Source organism: Hyperolius riggenbachi, chromosome 2, assembly GCF_040937935.1.
Source record: "Hyperolius riggenbachi isolate aHypRig1 chromosome 2, aHypRig1.pri, whole genome shotgun sequence".
NCBI lineage: Eukaryota > Metazoa > Chordata > Amphibia > Anura > Hyperoliidae > Hyperolius > Hyperolius riggenbachi.
Genome location: NC_090647.1, coordinates 57,864,122 through 57,888,507, shown reverse-complemented (window position 1 = coordinate 57,888,507; position 24,386 = coordinate 57,864,122). Strand labels below are relative to the sequence as shown.

The 24,386-nt window shown below is 44.6% G+C and overlaps 1 protein-coding gene across 7 annotated transcripts in view; it reads left to right on the top strand.

Annotated features, from left to right (window-relative positions):
* The window catches only part of MRE11 (MRE11 homolog, double strand break repair nuclease), a 656,612-nt gene that overhangs the window by 407,313 nt on the left and 224,913 nt on the right, over positions 1-24,386 (top strand). For all 7 annotated transcript variants that reach the window (XM_068266826.1, XM_068266825.1, XM_068266828.1 and 4 more), the window contains 3 exons: positions 5,449-5,590; positions 10,339-10,453; positions 18,542-18,727. In XM_068266826.1, the coding sequence (XP_068122927.1) occupies positions 5,449-5,590; positions 10,339-10,453; positions 18,542-18,727 (443 nt within the window). The remainder of the gene's footprint in view (positions 1-5,448; positions 5,591-10,338; positions 10,454-18,541; positions 18,728-24,386) is intronic.

Below are 24,386 nucleotides of genomic sequence, written 5' to 3'. Positions count from 1 at the left end.
TCCCTCTTCCGCGTGTGTACGCGGAGGGACCTGGAGAGAAGCTGTCGCCGGCCTGTCGCTAGCACGCTCACGTGTGCTGGCGACAGGCCACTTCTGCAGCCCGTGAGTACGGGCCATTAATCGCAGGGTTCTCAAACTTGCCACACTTGGTCACTGGGTGGATGTGATTAAGATTCAAGAAAATGGGTGGAGCCTACAACAGCCAATCAAAATTCACATATTGATTTTCAAGGGGAATATTTAAACTGCTGCTATTCTTACACTTCTAATGGCAGTGGCTTCAAACTTGCTACAGTCGGTCATTGGGTGACTGGGGTCCAAATTCACTAAAGGGGCGGGGCCACATACAGCCAATCAGATTTCCTTGGTGGATAAACTGCTTCCATTCACACATTTTTGATGCCAGGAACCTGACAGCTCACAAACTTTGTCATTGAGTGACTGTGTGTCAAGGTTACAAAAAGTGGGCGGAGCCTAAACAACTTTTACTGGGAAAATATAAACTGCAGCCATTCTTACACCGTTAATGACAGGGTTCTCAAACTTTGCACAGTTGGTCATTGGGTGACAGATTAAGATTTTGGAAGGTGGGTGGAGCCTACAACAGCCAATAAAAATTCACCTGTTGATTTTCAAAGGGAATATTTCATCTGCTACCATTCTCTTATACTGGTAAAAGCAGATGCCTCAAACCTGGTACAGTTGGTCACTGGGTGACTAGGGTCCAAATTCAGGAAGGGGGCGGAGCCACAAACAGCCACATTTGTTTATTTTTCAATGGGAATATACAAAGTATTGATACCAAGGACCCCAAAGCTGATAAACTTGATAATTGAGTGACTGTATGTCAAGGTTAGAAAAAGTGGGCGGTGCCAACAACTTCATTTTTTACATCGCAGGGTTCCCAAACTTTACACAATTGTCCACTGGGTGACTGGGATGAATATTCAGAAATGTGGGTGGAGCCTACAACAGCCAATCAAAATGTACTTATTGATTTTCAAGGGGAATATTCACATTGCTACCATTCTTACACTGTTAGTGGCAGAGGCCTCAAACCTGATACAGTCAGTCATTGGGTGACTGGGGTCCAAAATCACTAAAGGGGTGGAGCCACAAACAGCCAATCAGATTTCTTAGTTTGATTTCAGCCATTCTGTTATTGGCAGGGTTCTCAAACGTGACACAGTTGGCCACTGGGTGACTGGGACTAATATTCAGGAAAAGTGGGTGGAGCCTACAGCAGCCAATCAAAATTCACCTTTTGATTTTCAAGGGGAATATTTACATTGCTGCCATTCATGCACTCTTAATGGCAGAGGCCTAACATCTGCTACAGTCAGTCACTGGGAGACTGGGGTTTAAATTCTGAAGGGAGCGGGCCAAAAACAGCCAATCAGATTTGTTTAATTTCAATGGTAAAATGCAACTTATTGATGTCAAAGACCCCAAAGCTCATAAACTTGGTCATTAAGTGACTGCATGTCAAGATTAGAAATAGTGGGCGGGGCCAAAAACAACTAACTTTTTACATGGGGAAATGTAAACTGCAGCTTTTCTTACACTGTTAATGGCAGGGTTCTCAAACTTCACACAGTTGGTCACTGGGTGACTAGGATTAATATTCGGAAAAGTAGGTGGCACCTACAAGAGCCAATCAAAATTCACCTATTGATTTTCAAGGGGAATATCGAAACTGCAGCCATTCTCACACTGTTAATAGCAGAGGCCTCAAACCTGCTACAGTCGTTAAGTGTTTGGGGGTTCAAATTCAGTAAAGGGGCGGAGCCAAAAACAGCCATATTTCTTTGCTGGATAAACTGCTTCCAGTCACACAATTTTGATGCCAGGAACCCAAAAGCTTACAAACTTGGTCATTGAGTGACTGTGTGTCAAGGTTTCAAAAAGTGGGTGGAGTTAAAAACAGATTTTTTTTTTTTATGGGAAATTGTAAACTTTACTGCAGCCCTTCTTCACTGTTAATGGCAGGGTTCTCAAACTTAGGATAGCTGGTTACTGGGTGACTGGGATTAATATTCAGAAAAGTGGGTGGAGCCTAAAAATGCCAATCAAAAATCACATTCTTGCACTGTTAATGGCACAATCCTCAAACCTGGTACAGTTGGTCATTGGTTCACTGAGGTTCAAATTCAGAAAAGGGGACAGAGCCACAAACAGTGAATCAGATTTGTTTCATTTCATGGGAAAATACAAATTATTGATGCCAAGGACCCCAAAACTCACAAACTTGAGCATTGATTAGTGACTTTGTGTCCAGGTTACAAAAAGTGGGCAGAGCCAAAAACAAATTTCACTGGGAAAGTGTAAACTTCAGCCCTTCTTACACTGTTTATTTCAGGGTTCCCAATCTTTGCCCAGATGGTCACTGAGTGACTGAGATTAATATTCAGGGAAGTGGGGGGAGCCTATAATGGCCAATCAAAATTCACCTGTTGATTTTCAAGTGGAATATTTAAATTGCTGCCATTTTTACACTGTTAATAGCAGATGCCTCAAACCTGCTACAGTTGGTCATTGGGTGACTGGGGTTCAAATGCTGGAGAGGGGTGGAGCCACAAACAGCCTATCTGATTTGTTTAATTTCTATGGGAATATACAAATTATTGATGCTAAGGACCCCAAAGATCACAAACTTGGTCATTGAGTGTTCGTGCATTAGGGTCAGAAAGTGGGCAGAGCCAACACCAGTCAAATACATACCCAGGCAATGTTGGGTCATCAGTGGGTGGAGACAAATACAAATTTCACTGGGAAAATGTAAACTGTAGCCATTCTGTTAATGGCAGGGTTTTTAAACTTTGCACAGTTGGTCACTGGGTGACTGGGACTAATATTCAGAAAAGTGGGTGGAGCCTACAAAAGTGAATCAAACTTCACCTGTTGCTTTTCAAGGGGATTATTTAATTGCTACCATTATTGAACTGTTAATGGCACAGGCCTCTAACCTGGTACAGTTGGTTAATGGGTGACTGGGGTTCAAATTCAGAAAAGGGGGTGGAGCCACACACAGCCAATCAGATTTGTTTCAATTCAATGGAGATTATTGATACCAAAGATCGCAAAGCTCACAAACTTGGTCAGTGAGTAATTGTGTGTTAGGGTTAGAAAAAGTAGGCAGAGCCAACACCAGCCAAATACATACACGGGCAACGCCGGGCAATCAGCTAGTATATATATATATATGTTTGGTTATGATTCAATGCTGTTTAACACCTGCTGAAGGAGGGTGTTCCTCCGTAACATGTAGTGTTCTTGTTCGTAAATACACAGCACCTTGATTGCAGCCACTGGAGTGCCATCTCTTCTTTCATGTTTGAGCTGTCTCCGCTCTCTCTGCTGAAATGGCTCATTGGTGTGCTCCAGCCATGTGGGTAGAAGGAAGGCAGAACATGTGATGCACAGAAGCAGTATGCGGGCACCATCCAATGCAAAACCATAATTTGTTGTAGTGTCAGTCCAGCCAAAGCCACTGCTGGGCACGGCCAAGCGTCCGCAGAGACGGAAAACAGCCTTTGCCGGTCATCCTAGTTCCCCACCACCCACCTCTGCAACTATGTTGAAGGACACCCGAGGTGAAAATAAACTAATGAAATAAACAATTGCATCTATCCTCCTTCTCTTAAAAAATAATTTTATTTTATATTTAAATCTACTTTTTAAGTTTTTATCGGTAGTTTTTTTTTGCTCAGTGAGACATTCATTGAAGTATGCCAGAGGTAAAATCTATGAACTGTTGAACCTTTTTATCTCTTCCTGCTCTCCGAAACTATTTTCTGCTAGGAAAGTGTTTTATAGTTGTAATTTCTAATCAGTGAGGGTCACACTGTAGTCTGACCCAATCCTGACTCAGACAGGGACTGCCTCTTACATACCTAATGTTTAACTCTTTCAGGCAGAGAAAGAAAAAAAAGGAACACAGCATAGGTATTTGTGTGCTAGGCACTGTACATACACATGTCTATCTCATCATGTCACATGTCACTTCGGGTATCCTTTAACCACTTGAGTACCGTGGGCTTACACCAACCTAGTGACCAGGCTATTTTTTTCGTAATTTGGCCACTGCAGCTTTAGGACCTTGTGATTTCCCCTGTTCTGCCCACCAACAGATTTTTGTGCTGGGGGGGCTATGATCACTCCCAGGATGTTTTTGTTTTTTTAAAATATTTATTGCGTTTTTCTTTAAATAAATAAATAAAGCTATTTTATTGTTAATTTTTATATCCTTCCCTTCCTCTCGCTGCCAGCCTATGACAGCGATTGGCTGTCATAGGCATCACCCTATCAGAGCCGATTGCTCCTGTCTCCCCAAGGTTGCAGCGCTGTACATTGTTTTTAGAAGGCGATTTCGCCATCTTTTAGTCTCCTAGTGGCGATCGCCGTTAAGAGACTGATGACGAAGCGAAGCTTTTTAAAGGACTACCCCAGTAAAAAAAAGTAAGCAGTTAAAATCTGACAGAACCAGCAGGTCTTGGACTAGTCCATCGCCTCAGTGGGGATTCTCAGGGTTTTCTTTGATTTTAAAAGCATTTCCTGAATGGCAATTGCTAAGTCTAGCTGACAAAACCGTGTGAAAATGAGTAGGGAGGCTGGCTGGTATCTTACTGTTTCGGTAGCTAAACTGCCGTTCAGGAAATGCTTCCGAAAACAGAAAACGCTGAAAATCCCCATGAGGAGATGGAATAGTCCAAAACTGGTTGGTCATGTCAGATTTTAACTGCTTACTTTTGTGTAGTGTTACTTTAATCTGTTTTTTTTTTTGTTTCAAAGTACCCCTGACCTCCCTTTCAAATAGTATACTTTTAAGTTTTTTTATTTATCCTTAGCGCCCCCTTCCCCTGCACGTCTCTCTCCCCCCTCCCGTGTCCCCCGATCTGCTCAGCCGAAAACTTCAACTGGAGTAGAACGTCGCTGATGGGTGGGGAGAAAGTGTCACTACTTCCTCCGCTGTGTCCATCATCAGGCACTCCCCCTCCATTCGCCGATATTAGTTCCTATCTGCACAGCGTGCTGCGGAGCTGCACTGTGTGTGGTCTTGGGGTAATTTAGCTCAGAACGATAGTATACTAATACAGCTATTAGTACACTATTGTTCCCAGCTAAATTGCTTCAGGACTGCACACAGCGCAGCTCCCCAGCGCACTGTGCAGATAGGAACTAATAGCGGAGAGTGCTGGGGGCGTACCTGATGATGGACACAGAGGAGGAAGTACTGACACTTCCTACCCACCCATCGGTGAGCTCTGTATCACAGATGAGCAGAGCGGGGGACAGGATGGGGGCTAAAGGGGAAGGATTGTGCTGTGACCCTTATGTCACAGCACAGATAAAAAAAACAACAACATTAAAATCATTTTATTAATAAATTAGGTCAGGGGTACTTTAATATCTGCACCAGCCTTGATATATGTTGTTGTTCTGTTGCAGGCGGATGCTCTCTGTGCTCTGGATCTGCTAAGCTGTGCTGGACTAGTAAACCATTTTGGCCGCTCCTCGTCTGTAGAGAAGATAGACATTAGCCCGGTGCTGTTACAGAAAGGAAGGACAAAGATTGCTCTCTATGGATTAGGTGAGCTTCTACAACCCTTTTACTAACAATCATAAAGGGCATCTGTAGAAAAAACAAAAAATGACACTGCATTTTAAGGGCCCTTTTACACTTGCACCTAATTCCTGCATTGCGTTACTCAATTTTACCGCAATAAATTGTTTTGGAGACTTTCACACTTATTGCGGTCCGTTGGGGTGTGCCAGAAGTATCGGAGCTGAGGCAAGGGCAGCAGCGCGTTACCACAAGTACTGCGCTTAAAGGATACCACCACCCAAAGGCTGTGGTAAAATAAATGCTGCAATGGGTAGGGAGTGAGTAAGTACATACTTACCACTTCTCTCGTTCCCCGCTCGTGAGTCGCCAGTCTTCTCCAACAGGTGACGGTGTCCAGGCGACTCTCCTGACCTCTAGGACTCAGGAAGCCTCTACCACATCTTCCATCTCCTTTAAGGGGAACTGAAGAAAGAGGTATATGGAGGCTGCCATGTTTATTTCCTTTTAAGCAATACCAGTTGCCTGGCAGCCCTGCTGATCCTCTCCCCCTAATGCTATTAGCCATAGCCCCTAAACAAGCATGCAACAGATCAGGTGTTTCAGACTTTAAAGTCAGATCTGACAAGACTAGCTGCATGCTTGTTTCTGGTGTAATTCAGATACTACTGCAGAGAAATAGACCAGCGGGGCTGCCAGGCAACTGGTATTGATTAAAAGGAAATAAATATGGCAGCCTCCGTATGTCACAGACCGCTAGGCCGGTCTGCGGATGGGGTAAATCGATCAGCGTCAGAAATCCTCTCACACGGTCATTTGTTCATCACGAAGGGTAACCCGCATTCGCAATTTGATGAACTGACTCGCGAAGGGAGCGTTCTGATACCAACCGACTCACCACACACATACAATTCAAAGATCTGCCACCAAGCGAGTTACACAGCCCCCTACTGTAATTATACTAGGACTTGGAGAACGCTCTAATAACCCCTTGCGGTATACAGGAATCTGGGTCAGATCTGACTATCTGAGCCGGGTTCTCGCATACGGGTTATAAACGTATACTTCTATTAAACACAGGGTAGCGAGTTCAGGAGAATAGGTACGATTGTGTATGTTCAGCAACAGGTCATAACCGCTAAACGATTTTTAAACGTTTAATAACACAAATTCATTACATACAGTTATATACACCTATTAACATATAAACACAGAGCTTAAAAATAAAAAGGAATAAAATGAGAAAGTTCTTACTTAGTTAGCTGAGCAGTCCATTTGAAGAATGAAGAAAAATAGTCCAGTTTAAAAGTAGGCATTCCGGTTAAAAGTCCTTTGTACACAACATGCGCCCGGTTCTCCTTGAGCACATGTCTGGACTTCCCTGGTCGATGGAAATTGAAGAACTCGGGAGGAGTTCCTCGCAAACACTTTTTACTGACCTGAGTTTTGGGGCGGTCACTACCTGGAAAGTAGGTGTGTTTAAGGCAGGGTTACCTCCTGGCAGTCAGGTTGCCACCCACAGACTCAGAGCAAGGAATGTACCAATTATTAATTATTTGTGTGACTCGGCCCAAGATTGCCGCATCGCAAATCCGAGACCATATTCATAAGCAGCTTGCGACCATGTATCGAACGAGGCTATACATGCCTAGTCTAACGAATTCGCTCTACGCATGCCGGATAAAGTGGTTTCTCTGCAGATTCCTGATAGCTAGAAAATTGTAATTTAGGTGACTGATAGAACTGATTTCTAGATATCAGGAAATGTAATTTTTGTCTTGCTGTGCCAAACCTATTTTGAATTATTAATAAAGTAAATGTTCCCTTTGTTTGAAGCTATGAGCTTGGAGGGAAATTTGAATCTCAACCAGTTTGAGCTGGTTTGGTGGAGATGAGCTGAGTGACCAAATGGCCTCTGCCCAGGGAAGCTAGCCACTTGTGACATTCTTTCCTGACACAGGATGTGGGGGAAGGTTACTGTACTCAGTAAGAGAGAGGGAAATTGACATCTATTGTGCATTTACCCAGGACTGACAGGAACTGTGCACGACCATGCGAAAATCGATGGCGATTTTGCGCACGACTTTCCGTGATATTCGTCACACCGTTAAATCAGTTTCCTTATTTTATTAAACTCTTAAACTCATATAAACTTGGTTTAAAACTTTGTTAATTTGCTGTTTCAAATTGCTGTTTTAGTTTTGAATACACCAAGCTTTGCTTTTTTAGTAGGAGGGCTTTTTGGTTCCTTTTATCCCACTATACATTCCTAGTAGTTTGGGTCGCCCTGAGCTGCTTGGTTACTCTGTTGTACTGGTCCAAGCCCTATTTCATACAGCTTTATCAATCCCTGCCATGTACTGATGAGGACCAAAAGTCCGAAACAGGCTGTCTACATGTGGGTTTGATAAGGCTGTGTAAAACGTAAAGCTATAGGCTTGCTATACACCAGTGGTTCTGGATGCTTGCTTGGCTTAACAAGGGCGAAAAGGGATAATTTGCATATTCAGTAAGGCACTGTGGGTAACCACAAATGTTCACTTATAACTGAATTATTGCAAATTTCCTTCTGTTTTAAGAAGGCAAATTACACCATGCTTTGCTTTTTTAGTAGGAGGGCTTTTTGGTTCCTTTTATCCCCCTATACCAGGGGTCTGCAACCTTTAAGACATAAAGAGCCACTTGGACCCGTTTCCGAAAAGAGAAAAAAACTGGGAGCCGCAAAACCATTATAAAACAAATCTAACACTGCATATATTGTTTCTTACCTTAATGCTATATACAGGATCAGATATGACCCCAATATGCACAAATCCTAAGCAGATATGACCCCAATATGCACAAATCCTAAGCAGATATGACCCCAATATGCACAAATCGTTAGCAGATATGACCCCAATATGCACAAATTGTTAGCAGATATGACCCCAATATGCACAAATTATTAGCAGATATGACCCCAATATGCACAAATTGTTAGCAGATATGACCCCAATATGCACAAATCCTAAGCAGATATGACCCCAATATGCACAAATCGTTAGCAGATATGACCCCAATATGCACAAATCGTTAGCAGATATGACCCCAATATGCACAAATTGTTAGCAGATATGACCCCAATATGCACAAATCGTTAGCAGATATGACCCCAATATGCACAATCCTTCAGCAGATCTGACCCCAATATGCACAATCCTTCAGCAGATCTGACCCCAATATGCACAATCCTTTAGCAGATCTGACCCCAATATGCACAATCCTTCAGCAGATATGAAAAGAAAAACCCATTTACTCACCTAGTCAGAAGACCTCCTGTCACGATCTCCTCCTGTCCCGACCTCCGGTCCCGACCTCCTTGTGGCGCGCAACTCCCACGATCCTCTTCCTTCCTGACGTCACGTCCTGCCTGCATTACACTGCAGGGCTACGGGAAAATGGCCGCCTGAAGCCCTGCACTGCACCGGTCCGGTGGCCTCTCTGATAGGCTGCCGGCCAGCAGTAGCACACGCCACACGTGCGCCGCATCCACTGAGTCTGACACACACTACCGGAGCCACTGCTGAGCCGTGGTCTAGGAGCCGCTGCAAAGGTGAGAAAGAGCCGCATGCGGCTCTGGAGCCACGGGTTGCAGACCCCCGCCCTATACATTCCTAGCAGTTTGGGTCACCCTGAGCTGCTTGGTTACTCTGTTAGTTTTGAATAGTGTTGGATAGAGCTAGAGATTAAAACTTTGGGTTTTTTATTACTGCCTGTATGCCCATTGGACCTGGACCTGCTCTCTAGCAAAGCACTCAATTGAAAGTCTTTATTCAACATATAGTTGTTAAATAAATTCACAGCTCTTTTATGGCCATTTTTAAAGTAAACCTGAACTCTTGCACAGGAGAGAAGGAAAACACAGAGAAATTCACCCTGTGTGTGTTTATAGAGAACAGCCTGTCTAATTATCCTTCATCTGCAACTAATTAGCTAGTGAAATTTGAGCAGCCAGCTCTGCCGAATTCTGTAAATTCTGGAGGCTAACCCTTTCTGTGCTCCCAGCAAACCAGGAATTAACCACACTGCAGCATCTCTGTAGGAATTCTATAAGCTGTAACAAGGAAATGTTTTTTCTGTTAAGAATATCATGACGTTGCTTATCCTTTAGAGCAGAGAGGAAGTTCTGAGTTCAGGTCCACTTTAAGCACTGCATAGTGTCTAGTTAGTCTAATCAGTAGTTGTGAATTAGAGCTGTGAGCTGCCTCCTCTCTGAGAGCCGTGACTCTCTGCTGGTAAATTGTGAAACTTAACCCTTTCTGTGCTCCCAGTAATATGAAACCAATTTAAACCTTAATTTTTTAAGGCTTTCCTTAAATTGTAATGAAGATTATTTTTCCTTTAAATGTTATTATGCTGTAGCTAATCTTTTACAGCAGAGAGGAAGTTCTGAGCTTAGGTCCACTTTAAAATTTCTGTCACCTGAAGTCATCACGTCAAGTGACAGTAAATGATTGGTGTACAGGCACGCAGCTTGTCTCTGCCGAGCTGCCTGTTGTGTTGTCATGATAGGCTCTGTCATTTGTACCAGAGGTGCGTTTTAAGTAAATTGTCCTCCAACTATCGGTCGCTTTTCTTCAATACTATCATCACAATGATGCACCACATAATAAGATGTCTTGTGTGTGAAATGTTAGTTGAGAATTTGAATACTACCTACAGTACTGTATTTACCTGGTTATTTTTACTGCTGTACTTCGGGTTGACCATTTTTCCTCCATTTTGTTTCTCCTCAGGGTCCATCCCAGATGAAAGACTGTACCGCATGTTTGTGAATAAGCAAGTCACCATGATGCGGCCGCGAGAGGAGGAGTCCAGCTGGTTTAACTTATTTGTGATTCATCAGAACAGGTGGGTCTCCCGCGGGAATGAGCTGAACATCTGTTTTGTGTCAGGAAGACCGAGCAGAGCAGCTTATTGCTCCGCTCACGCTGTGCGCTGACTGCTGGGAACGCCGCTTAAATTGTTGACACGGATGTTACTGCAGTTAAGATTCCCCATTTGCTCTAATTGCCGCAGACTGCAGTATCATTAACCTGGAATATTTAGTCACGCTTCCCTGTGTATTTTTGAAGATGCTCTTCATCTACCAAATTAGCATGATTATTATAGTTCACTACTTTACTTACACATGCCGGATACAGTCAGCAGAATCACAGGTTATCAAGTGACTGATGGGGGGGTGTTAATTAAGTTAAATAACCGTTATCAGAAAATAGCTTTTAAAAGACATCCGAGGTGAAAATAAACTGATGAGAAAAACAACTGTATCTATCCTCCTTCTCCTAAAAATGACTTTTTAAGATATCGCACAGTTTTATTTTATATGTAAATCTAGTTTTTAAGTTTTTAATTGTCTCTGCTCAATGACACCTTCACTGAAAGGGATCCTAAACTGAGAAGGAAATGGATTTTTCCTTTTAAAATAATACCAGTTGCCTGACTCTCCTGCTGATCCTGTGTCCTTAATACTTTCAGCCACAGCCCCTGAACAAGCACGCAGATCAGGTGCTCTGACTGAAGTCAGACTGGATTAGCTGCATGCTTGTTTCAGGTTTGTGATTCAGCCACTACTGCAGCTAAAGAGATCAGCAGGACTGCCAGGCAACTGGTATTGTTTAAAGAAAACCTGTAATGAAGAAAACCTCCCCTGTGGGGTACGCACCTCGGTAGGGGGAAGCCTCTGGATCCTATTGAGGCTTCCCCCGTCCTCCTGTGTTCCACGGTGGTCTCGCTGCAGCCCTCCGAACAGCGGGGATGTAAATATTTACCTCCCCGGCTCCAGTGCAGGTGCAGTGTCTGCTCGGAGTTAGGCGGAAATAGCCGCTCGCCGTCGGGCTGCTCTACTGTGCAGGCGCTGGAGACTTGCGGACCGGACGGAGATCGGCTATTTCCGCCTATCTCCGTCGGGGAATTCGCAACAGCGCCCCCGCTGGAGCCAGGGAAGGTAAATAAATCAGCGCTTGTCGGAGGAGGATTCTGGGTCGCTTCGGGGGAGCCAGCACTGGACTGCCTGCAGCTGCAGCGGAGGGAGAAGCCTCATTGGGACCCTAAAGCTTCCTCCTACCGAGGTGAGTATCCCCCAGGGGAACTTTTTTTTGTTACAGGTTCTCTTTAAAAGGAAACATCCATATCCCTCTCATACACTGTATTACACAGGGCGACTTTTTCCTAAAGTCAGCAGCTCCATTCTGCTGAACGGAGCAGCTGACTTTGAGAAAAAGTCATCCTGTATAATACAAGTAACTATGGAAAGATGGATATCATTTTAAAGCTCTCTTTCTCCTCTTCCCAATGATATATAATCCGCCACCCTACGCCTTTTAGTTTTCTCTATTTTCGCTATCGAAATTGCGGCCGCGGCAATTTCAATCCCAAAAATAGCGAAAACTAAAAGGCGTAGGGTGGCGGATTATATATCATTGGGAAGAGGAGAAAGAGAGCTTTAAAATGATATCCATCTTTCCATAGTTTCTGCACTGCTCGGAGTTCCTTTAAGGTTCCCTTGAAGTATGCTAGAGCTCAAATCTATGAATTATTGACCCCTTTTATCTCTTTCCTACTCTCAGAAGCCATGTAGTGTTTTATGACTGTAATTACTTATCAGTGAGTGTTATGCTATAGTCTGACCCAGTCCGACCCGGACAGAAACTGTCACTTGCATACCTGATGTTTAACTCTTTAAGGCAGAAAAAAAAAACACACAGACTAAGTTATTTGTGTGCTAGGCACTGTACATGTCTATCTCATCATGTTACGTCACCTCGGTTGTCCTTTAAAGCGGAGCTCCGGTGTAAAATTAAAACCCACACTATCAGCACAGGAAGCAGAAGTACCAACCATAAACAAAGTGTTAAAAAATAACCACTAGCGCCATAAAATCCATGTTTTGTTGGTCAGCCAGTGTTCAGTGGGCCCCTGGCCTAAGTCTTATTTATATATTTTTTGTAATGTTGTCTATGTTCCAAAAACCTCAAACGCCTCAGAGATCTTTGCTACATCCTGATGAGGTGAAATGGTCTCGACAGGCTACTACATTAGATGCTGTGTAACCGACAGCCATTATGAGCGTACATATTGTGTGCATCTGCTGAAGTCCTGTCAGAAATATGAATGACTATATCGGTAATTATTATTTTTAAATTGCTGCCAGTGGGAGGTTTGGGAAATATAGTTCAAATATAATTAACTGCTGCAGGCTAGTGACAGTGACAAGACTTGAGAGAACTGCTTGCTAAGCACAACCATGCAAGGCACAGCGCAGGCCAGTGCCTTATATCTGCTACATTCATTCAAAAATTAATAAATTATTTTTTAAAGATTCATGTTTGGAACATGGGGGTTAACATTACATACTGAGTGCTATATATGTGTGTGTGTGTGTGTGTGTTTTCCTCATAGTTGATGGAGTCCCTCGACATCCTCTGGGCTCCCTCCGTTTTGCCCCCAGCGGCTCCGTTAGAGTGGTGACTGCGCACCTGTCTTGCTCACACGACCATTGCTGTAGGCGTTCTGTGCACACGCTCTTCATTCTTTCAAGAACTGCACGTGTGCAGAGCGCTTATGAAGACTGGCACGCAGAGGGGCTGCGCATGCGCACTGGTCCACGACTTCGGCCGAAGGCGCTGCTCTAACGGGAGCCACTGGGGAAGAACGGAAGGAGCCCGGAGGATGCAGTGGGACTTCATCAACTAGGAGGGGCTGGAGAAGCCCCAGGTAAGTTCATTTGCCTGTATTAATGTTCTGCTCAGGGTCCCTTTAAAGGAAACCTGAAACCGCATAAAAAAATAAAATTTAGACATACCTGGGGCTTCCTCCAGCCCCCTGCAGGCTGATCGCTCCTTCGCCATCGTCCTCCACTTCCTGGACCCTCCGCTATGAGTCCCAGTAAGTGAGCAAGTTGGAGCAAAGTGCACAGTGCGGCCAGTTGCACGTCTTATTGCGCTCCCGTCACTGGGAGAATTCTCGCCGGACTGCACATGTGTCGACTGGCTTACTTACCGGAACCCATAGTGGAGGATCGAGGTGGCGGAGGAGGACAGTGAGGGGCTGGAGGAAGCACCAGGTATGTATACATTTTCTTTTTTACATCGACTCCGGTACACATTAACTTTTTAGCAGCCACATAAAGTAAAATTTCCCGTGGCTGCAGGGCCAACATTTTTTCTGCTGGGGACGTGTGCCTTCCCCAGCCTGGCAAGCCATTCAGAGTTGCTCAGGGAGTGTTTTTATATTTACCTGTTCCAGGCTGCTGTATCAGATTATTTTCTTCCTCCACCCCTGGCGCTGCAATCCCCGCATCTTCGTTTGAATTCCGGTCACATGTTATTCATGTGATCATGTCTCAAAAAACAGTGTCAGCGTTGTAGTGCCATCTGATGATGGAAAAGACTTGATCATTAAATAGAACCCTCTGAAGTGGAATGCTGAGATAAACCTAGGTACATGTAGTACTAAACCTACTATGAAAAGTCCCTTTCTGTCTTCCAGTGCGGCAAGGGTTAAGGTGGTCATACATTACTCAATCTGCCACCAGACTGACCATTAGATAGATCCCTCTTTGGTCAAATGTGATCAGAGAGAGATCTGTTGCTAGCTCACACATAGCACAACGATTTCCAATAGAATTCAGCACGAAATCTATTGGAAATCATCCTAGTGCCGCCACTGCCCTCCCTTTCCCCAAGTGAAAATGTTGCCCAGGTGAGTGTTGAAGATTCATCTGCTCCTGCGTGTTTTTCAATTGTCCTGATGTCACTTCACGTGATGGTGTCACATGGTACAGGCACCGGCAGTGACAATTCAAAAGACGCCGGACACCAGAGAAGGTGAAGATTCACACCTGTGTGACCGGTGAGGCTTTAACACTTGCCATGGACTTGGGAGGTACACATACACTCGGGGGGAGGGGGGGAGGGGTGGTGTAGGACCTGCTGGGGGGGGTCCGTAACTCGACAAGAAATCGAACGCCATTACCGCAGCACACCTGATCGAGCCTTTGCAACTGAGACTTTCCAGCATGCCCGGCCGATCTGTTCAACTGTTTTAGTCCCGAAATGGATCGTTAGATCAATCGGTTGGTTATTTTACAGCCTAGATTCTCCTCCGATTCAGTCGGCGATCAGCCGACTGACTTATGTATCCCTATGGGACCATTCTCACTGCGGTGTTCTCCCCAGAATTTTTTTTCCAGCCAGGTGGCATGAAAAAGTAGGCGGGTGGGCCGACAGGGGAATGAAGGTCCGGCATGACTCACAGCATCACACAGATTTGTTCGCACTACAGCCGGGGGCCCCAGTCTCTCTCACTGGCTGGGGCTCCCAAACCACCATGCGATACCTAGAGGGAAGTGCGGGTGGACCCAGGAAGACTCATAGCATAGGAGGAGGAGGAGGGGTTGAGCCGATGACAGCCGGGTGCTCACCAAAATTAGCCGGGTGGATCACCCCGGCTAAAAGAGCCTAGGGAGAACACTGCATAAATCACAAACACACTGTATTCAGTACATTTGCAGCAATCACAATGCGATTATTGTTCTCTTGAGCAAGAATCAAAAAAATAACAGAAAACTAGAGCCTTAAAATTGCGATCACTAGGCGATTGCGGTTTGCGATGTGAGTGAGGCCTGATAGCAATTGCTGAAATGCTTGCAATGTATAGAGCTGAAGTGAGTGCAGTGCATTTGAATAAAAAAAAAATTGCTATTCCCTTTTCTGTTAACTGAGAACTGTTCACTTCAGAATTCCCATGAGGCATCTCTTTCACTGTCATTCCTTGCTGTTCATCATCAGTATGTGAGATCTGTAACCAGGAGTGACAAGCTCTCTGCGCCTCATGTCACAAGAGCTGGATTAGATTTGACTGACAGACGGTATGATTATCCTCTTCTATAGAATACAGTGGGGTTGATTCACTAAGCCTTTCCAGTGGTGATATTATCATTTTCTGAGGTATCTGCTTCCTGAGTTGAAGCGCCTGAGCACACTGATCAAATGTCACCACACAGCTCAGCATGTGGTACGCAAGGACAGCACACAGGGCATACTGATGCAATAGAAATGTATGCAGCTTGAGAATGGACCAATAGAATTCCACTTCGGCGGAATCCCATTGGTCCATTTTCAAGTTGCATAAATTTAGCATTGAAAATGGGTGTAATCCTGCATCAACTGTTATTGACCATCCCTAGTGGAGATGTTTGATGGTAGCCAACAGTTTACTTTTTTACATACAGTCTTATAAAGGACATACGGTAAGTAAATTAGATTTACTTGCCTTCTTCCAGCCCCTAGCAGTCCATCCGGTCCCTTGCTGCAGTTCCGTTGCCCTTCAGTGCCACGCTATCCCCAACGATGATCTGCGCGGGCGCATCCGTGTGCCTCTCTCAACTGTGTTCCCATGGTCAGGAGCTTTCTGTGCCTGTGCAGTTCAAAAAGACAAACTGTGCAAGCGCAGAACCCACAGATCCCGGCCACTGGAGCATGATCGAGAGAGGCACATGGAAATTCCCACGCATGCTACACAGTGCTTTGCAACCACGGCTGTGGTCGGGAGACCTCTTAAAAGGGCTAGCAGCACATTGGAGGGCAGAGGAACTACAGCAATAGACCTCATAGACTGCTAGGGGCTGGAAGAAGCCCCCGGTAAACATTTTGAGATGTCATGTTTGTGCACTTTTCAGTGCAAAATGGATGTTTTAAAATTATCCGTTTTGCGGGGCAGATGATTGAGATACAGTTACGGTTGTCTTGGGGGTGGGCGGCTGGGGTGTACAGGTGCGCACTTGGCCACTTTCTGCCAGGAAATGGTTAAAATAAACTTCTTTTTTTTTTAGGCAATGCGGTTTATAACGTGCTAACTATATCGAAGCTGGTTTTCATTTACTACAATAAGGGCTCGTTTCCACCATAGCGAATCCGCATGCGGCGACGAGATGCGGATTCGCTTGGTACATTGAAGTGGCCTGGGGTGTTTCCACATGTGCGGCGTGCGGGAGCGATTTGGCGGCGGGCCAAATCTGCACGACGGGACCCACCGAATTCGCCTGCGTCGGGAATCCGTGCGAATCGCCGCTAATGTATTTAATAGTAAAAACACATGCGTTTTTTACATGCGTTTTTACCCGCGATTCGCGTGCGATTTCGCACCTTTTTCAATGTTATTTTGCCCTGGCAGTGTCATGGTTAATTTCGCATGGCACCCTGCCATGCGAAATCGCACGCGAAATCGCGGGTAAAAACGCATGCGGAAACGCATCCGCATGCGTTTTTACAAGCGTCGGAATGCCGGCGAAATCGCGTTGCAACAGTGGAAACGAGCCCTAAGACAAGACACAGAACATTTCTATCACACTTTTCTCCTGGCGGACTCAAAGCCACAGAGCTGCAGCCACTAGCACGCACTCTATAGGCAGTAGCAGTGTTAGGTAGCCGTGCCCAAGGTCTCCTTACTGAATAGGTTATAAGAGAGTGCTGCCACCTTAAAATAAATAATGAAATACCACATGTATTCTTAAATAATGAATGAGATACCACATGTACTCATCAGAAATCCAGCTTTAAAATAAAGCATTGCTGTCGGTTAAGTATTACCAGTGAGGAAATGAAGCCCACCTCATAACACATTCTCTGTGAATTGAGCCCAGTTACATTTATATTGCACACATATCCTCCAGCAGTTATTATTCTCCCGGTATCTGCAGCCTCTTTGGCAGCCGGAGATCAGTAGCGGAATCCCAGGCATGTAAATCTGTGTTCTGATGCGTGGATTGATCAGCAGTATCTTCAGCGTGGCTCTTAGTAGTGGAATCCTCAGTAGCCTAAGCCAGCAGAGTACTTAGAGCTTATTGAGATGCGCGGTGCAGTCCTGCTCATTTCACTACCTCTTTATTGCCAGTTCCAAGGCTGTTTCTCTCAGGAATCAAGGTGAAACATCAGGCGCAGAGTTTACAGAGGCAGCACGTTTGTACTGTGTTTACACTAACAGCATGCATTCAGAGGAGGAGAAGCGAGAGGAGAGCAAGGAGAAAAGGTCATCACTGGGGAAAAGCAGCTGGTTGTGCTGTGTGAGGAGTCTGACAGTGAGTGAGGGAGGAGGCAGGAGAGCAGCAGTGTTTCATTTGACTTGCTCAGCAGGAGGAAGGAGCTGGCACTGCTGTCCTGACTGAGGAGGAATGGGGTGGCTGAGGGTGAGCAGTTTATTTGTCACAGACTCAAAGTCAGCCAGTGTGCTACTGTGTTGAGCTGCAGCATGTCATGTGAGAACATTAAAAAATAAAGCAGCGTTAATTGTCGAGTGCTGTGCAGTCAATAAAAATCGGGGGGGGGGGGGGGGGTTCATCCTTACAACCTTACTAGTTTGCCTCATTATTTAGCGGTTTGCTTATTTAGCGGTTGAGTCGCTCTGTGCCTGTGATAGGCAACATGTGATGTTTTCCAACTGCTTGTCGACTTGACCCTATAGTGGTCTATTCATATGAATTTAGGGTTATATTGTATGTATTCTACTGATCAATAATTGTGTTGTACTGATCAATTAATGTTGTACATTATAATCATTTTGCCTTGGAAAAGTTTTAATAATAATTCCAGCTTTTGTATAGTGTTTTTCTCCTGTTGATTTCGAATCGCGTGGGAGGCAGCCGCTAAGGGGCACTCAGTAGGCAGTAGCAGTGTTAGGGAGTCTTGCCCAAGAACTCCTTATTGAATAGCTGCTGGCTTATTAAAGAGGAAGAGCCAATATTGGAACCCAGGTCTCCTGTGGCAGAGGCCTCAACCAGTACACCATCCAGCCACTGTTATGCAGCTATGACAGCCATGTGCCTGAGATTACTGCTGCTGCTATAGGAAGAGCATGCAGGCAAGGCGTCAGTATCTAGGCTGTCATGCATTGTAAACATTCCTGTTCATTCTGAAGTTAATGTGCCTTTGCTGTTTTCAGGAGCAAACACGGCGCCACCAATTACATCCCTGAGCAGTTCCTGGACGAGTTCCTGGACCTGGTGATCTGGGGCCACGAGCACGAGTGTAAGATCGCCCCGACCAGGAACGAGCAGCAGCTTTTCTACGTATCGCAGCCGGGCAGTTCCGTGGCCACGTCTCTGTCCCCTGGAGAGGCGGAGAAGAAGTAAGTGCCGTGACCCTGAGCTTGTCATACCTGGGGGACAATTTCATTTGTTTTATTTCCTTGTGTTTTTTAACCAGGCAAGTATTGTATAGAACAGCTGCATTTAAAGTATACCTGACCCTGAGGCAAAGCTATCTAAGGTACAGTGAGGGAAAGAGGTATTTGATCCCCTGATGATTTTTGCTCAGTGGCCCTCTGACTAAAAAATATCTAGTCTATAATTGTAATGGTAGGTCAATTGTACCTGTGAGAGACAAAAGAACAATCAGAAACCCAGTGTCCAAAATCAAAGCTTTAAGTGCATTGTAATGAGTAGTGTCGCTCGATTCGCAGGTTTCCTTATTCAGATACATGGATAATGCCATCTAAAGCAGTTATTTTTATTAATTTTTGTATTTCTAAAGCACCACCATAATATTCAGCACTGCACAATAGATAAATAGGAGTTTTCATAACACGGTAGGACATTTAAAGAGCGGAAAACCATGAACGAGAAACAAGATCCTGGGATAAGGGTAAAGGAGCCTATACACCCAACGATGATGGGCAGAATCGACCAAGAGACAGATCTCTCTCTGATCCAATCTGATTGAAGAGAGATCTGTCGATTCCCGATCCGATTTCAGTGTGAAATTTCTCAGGAATCGTCCAAGTCTGCCGCATCCGACGTCTTGCCAATTTTCCCTAATGTATAAATGTGCATGTATGTGTACGTTTATACATTCCCTGTCTTGTGTCGCCATGCCTGTCCGTCTTCCAAATCCACCGCTCTTTATTAGCCATAAAAACAAAAGTTTGCTTTCCTAAAACAGAAAGAATTTGCGATAATTCAGGTTGGAGTGAGCTCGAGATGTCTCCCAGTGCAACACTGCTGAATATATGCAAATTAACCATTGTTACCCTTAGAAGCTAAACACACCTCCAGAACCGCTGGAATGCAATGATGTGTCAGCTTGTTAATATGTACAGAGCCATAATAATCCAACATGCATACAGACTGTTTCGGATTGTTTGATCCTCATCAGTGCATGGCATGGATTAAATTATTAGCCATACATATTGACTTCATACACACGCCGGCGTGCCATGTGTCGGCAGCGTGTTTGGGGCTAATGGAAGAGTGGCTGACACGGGAGATGGATGGGCACCGCAGCACAGGACAGGTAATGTATAAATATACATGCACCTTTATACACTGCGGGATACGGCGCTGGGGGTTTCGACTCTTGATACTCTTCAATACCACTTGCCGTTACTGGCACGTACCAGATTGATCAAGCCGGCCCTACATCTTTCATCATGTCCGACCAATTCATGCAACCAAGTCGCCTGATGTATGAACCCAAACCGTCGAAAAAGGAAAAAGCGTTTCACTTACCTGAAGCTTAGTTGCAGCGGGAGAACGGAGGATCGCAGAGGACTGGCGAGGGACAGGACGGCTGCTGGGGGCTGGTTGAAGCGCCAGGTAAGTAAAACTCTTTTTCCTTTGAATGGTTTACGTTCACTTTCAGTTTCTCTGATGACAATAGTTCAAGTTTGGTCAACCTAGAAACATTAGGGGGGAGGGTGGGTTTGCTGAGAGGGTGCTCAGCAGGCTGTATTGGGGTTCTGATGTAGGGGATTGGCGAGCCCACATCAACCAGCGAGATTTCAGGCTCCCAGGTGTATGCAGGTAATGAGCTGTAAAGGAGTGCACCTAATCCTAGCTTGTTACAGGACCTGTATAAAAGACATCTGTTAACAGACCCAATCAATCAGATTCCAAACTAGCTACCATGGCCAAGACCACAGAGCTGTCCAGGGATGTCAGGGACAAGACCATAGACCAGCACAAGGCTGGACTAGGCGACAAGACTATGGCCAAGCAGCTTGGCTAGAAGGTGACAACCATTATAAAGGTCTATGTGTGGTCTGCTTTGTGGAGGAGTACATATTGCCACGCTGCTGCCGTATTGCAATCAGTTGGGCGCCTTGTGGTGCCACTAATAGTAAAATATTGGTAGTTTAAATTACCAATATTTTACAATGCACTTCTTAACCTTAACCCTTTGGTCTAAGTTCTTCACCCTACGTAATGCCTACCCCCCCACCCCCACCTAATGCTTAACCTTAACCCAATGCATGGAACAGGAGCGGGTGTGCACAATATGTAGATAGCCATTTCGAGAACACACAGGTCCTCTTCATCAATGAACCATATATATATATATATATATATATATATATATATATATATATACAGAGAACCACAACTTTGTGCTATATTTACAGCTGTATACATAAACTGTGTATGCCATAGCAAAAGATCAGTTTACATGCAAACAGATTTTCTTGTAATGGCATGCACAATTGTTTACTTGTAATTTATGCATGCACAATGACTTGTATGCATGCTAATTGATTTGTCTTGTATGCATGCTAATTGATTTGTATTGTATGCATGCTAATTGATTTTCTGGCAAGAATGATGTCACTAATGGGGGGAAGGGATCCCCCACCTCTCTGTTTCTTTCCCTCAGGCTGCATTTCCACTTGTGCGGTGCGAATCGCCGCGGTAAAAATGCGCATGCGGGTCTATGCGAATTTTCATGCGAATTCTCATGGATGACGATGTATGTGAATTTAACCATGGCAGTGCTGGTGTGCTTTTCCATTGTTTCTATGCGAATTCGCATGAAAATTTGCATACCCAAACCTCATGCGAACTTCCTATTAAAAACATTGTATGCGATTCGCATAGCGGTATGCGGTATGCGAATTCTGATGGCTCTGCCATGCAAATTTTTTCTGCACAGAAAAACGCAAAGGAATCCTGACAAGTGGAAACAGTCCCATTCACTTGTATTGCTATGCGAATTTGCATGCGAAAAACGCATGCGAATTCGCGATAGTGGAAATGGGCCCTCACTTGTATGTATGTATGTGTGTATGTGTGCGTATATATATATATATATATATATATATATATATATATATATATATATATATATATATATATATATATATATATATATATACATATACTAGCCGACCCGCGGCGTAGCATACGCCGCATAAGAGGGTAGAGGGCAGGAAGGGGGTATTGGGCACAGCGGCGGGGAGGGGGGTTGGACCCCCCCCCCCCTCACCTGGGTCCCCCATGTGCACTCCCCCTCCAGCTTAAGCACAGTAGCAGCCGCCACTATTAGTAAGAGGCAGCAGGCGGGGATGACTCACCTCTTCCATGTTCCATCGTGCGTTCCACTGTCGTCACTTCCTGCAATGCCGCACACTGTATTGGTGTAATTTGCCTTTTTAAAACAGAAGGAAATATGCAATAATTCAGCTATAAGTGAACATTTGTGGTTACCCACAATGCACTGCTACTAAATATGCAAATAATTCCTTTTCACCCTTAGTAAGCCAAGCAAGCATCCAGAACAACTGATGTATAGCAAGCCAATAGCTTTAAATTTTACACAGCCATATCAAACCCACATGTGACAGCCTGTTTCAGAGTTTTGGTCCTCATCAGTACATGGCAGGGATTGATAACACTGTATGAGATAGGGCTTGGACCAGTACAAAAGAGTAACCAAGCAGCTCAGGGTGACCCAAACCACTCGGAATGTATAGGTGGATAAAAGGGACCAAAAAGACCTTCTACTAAAAAAATCAAAGCTTGGTGTAATTTGCCTTCTTATAACAGAAAAAAATCTGCAATAATTCAGCTATAAGTGAACATTTGTGATTACCCACAATGCACCGACCGCTACTAAACATGCAAATTATTCCTTTTCACCCTTGGTAAGTTAAGCAAGCCTATAGCTTTAAAGGTAACCTTAAGTGTGGCAAAAAAATGACATTTACTCACCTGGGGCTTCCCCCAGCCCCCTGCAGCGGATCGGTGCCCTCGTCGTGTCTTGGAGATTCTCCCATCCTCGCCGGCGACCACTTACGGTTTGGCCGTCACCGGCCGACAGGCATGGGAACGCGAGTGATTCTTCGTGTTCCCAGCCATAATATTGCCCCCTATGCTGCTATTGCAGCCTCCTGGCCGCAAAAGCAGCATAGGGGGCGATATTGTGGCTGGGAACGCGAAGAATCACTCGCGTTCCCATGCCTGTCGGGTCCTGACGGCGATAACGGGAGGATCTCCGAGACACAGCGAGGGCACCGATCGGCTGCAGGGGGCTGAGGGAAGACCCAGGTGAGTAAATGTCATTTTTTTTTGCCACACTTAAGGTTACCTTTAAGTTTTACACAGTCATATCAAACCCACATGTGACAGCCTATTTCAGACATTTGGTCCTCATCAATCCATAGCCGGTATTGATATGGCTGTATGAGATAGGGCTTGGACCAGTACAACAGAGTAACCAAGCAGCTCAGGGTGACCCAAACTACTAAGAATGTATAGGGGGATAAAAGGGACCAAAAAGCCCTCCTACTAAAAAAAGCAAAGTTTGGTGTAATTTTCCTTCTTAAAACAAAAGCAAATCTGCAATAATTCAGCTATAAGTGAACGTTTGTGGTTACCCACAATGCACTGCTACTGGATATGCAAATTATCCCTCTTTGCCCTTGGTTTGATATGACACTACTTCTTCTTCTTGCTTGGACCAGCCCCTTCTTCTTGCTTGGACCGGCCCTGGGGGCAGGACGCTACTTCTTCTTGCTTGAAGGTTGAGGCACTTACTCTATTATATATATATATATATATATATATATATATATATATATATATATATATATATATATATATATATATATATGTATATTATTTACACTGTTTTAGGAATTTCTTTGCTTCCTGTCTCTGAGGCTGCATTTCCACTTGTGCGGTGCGGAATCGCTGGGAAATCACCGCAGACGAAATCGAATGCGGGTGCGATTTTGCATGCGTTTTTTCCCGCGATTTCGCATAGGGTAGTAGGTGGGCGATTTTAACCATGTCACTGCCTGTGTAAATTAACATTACCTCCTAAGCGAAATCGCGGGGAAAAACGCATGCCAAAAACGCATGCGATTTCCCTATTAGATACATTGTATGCGATTCGCTTTGCGGTGTGCGGGGAGCGAATTCTGACGGCTCTGCCGTGCAGATTTTCCCCGCACACAAAAACGCTCCGCACAACGCACAAGTGGAAACAGGCCCATCCACTTGTATTGGCTGTGCGAATCCGCATGCGGACAACGCATGCGGATTCGCTATAGTGGAAATGAGCCCTAAAGGAAGTAAGTGAAATTGTCGCACATGGCTCAGCTAGGAAAACCAAAAACGGGTTCTAACCCGTTGTCACATTATATTAACTCTTTAGCAGCCAATTTATTTAAAGGCTTGCTAGTGGTCTAGGCCCTAGGTTCTCAACATGCGGTACGTGTACCCCAGGGGGTACTTCTGATGGGTCCAGGGGGTACTCGAGCTTGATATATTTAACCAAGAATAACAAATTTAGAGATATAGAAAATTATAATTCTTATTTAAACAACACCAAATTAGTATTTTAGCTGATTAAAAGCAATAATAAATGCTTGCACGTTGTTTAGAACCAATTATCATGTACTACGATTAAATATATATTTGTCAAGGGGTACTTGTGATCATGTTTACTATGCTAGGGGGTACTCGATGAGTACAGGGTTTTAAAAGGGGTACACACTTATAAAATGTTGAGAA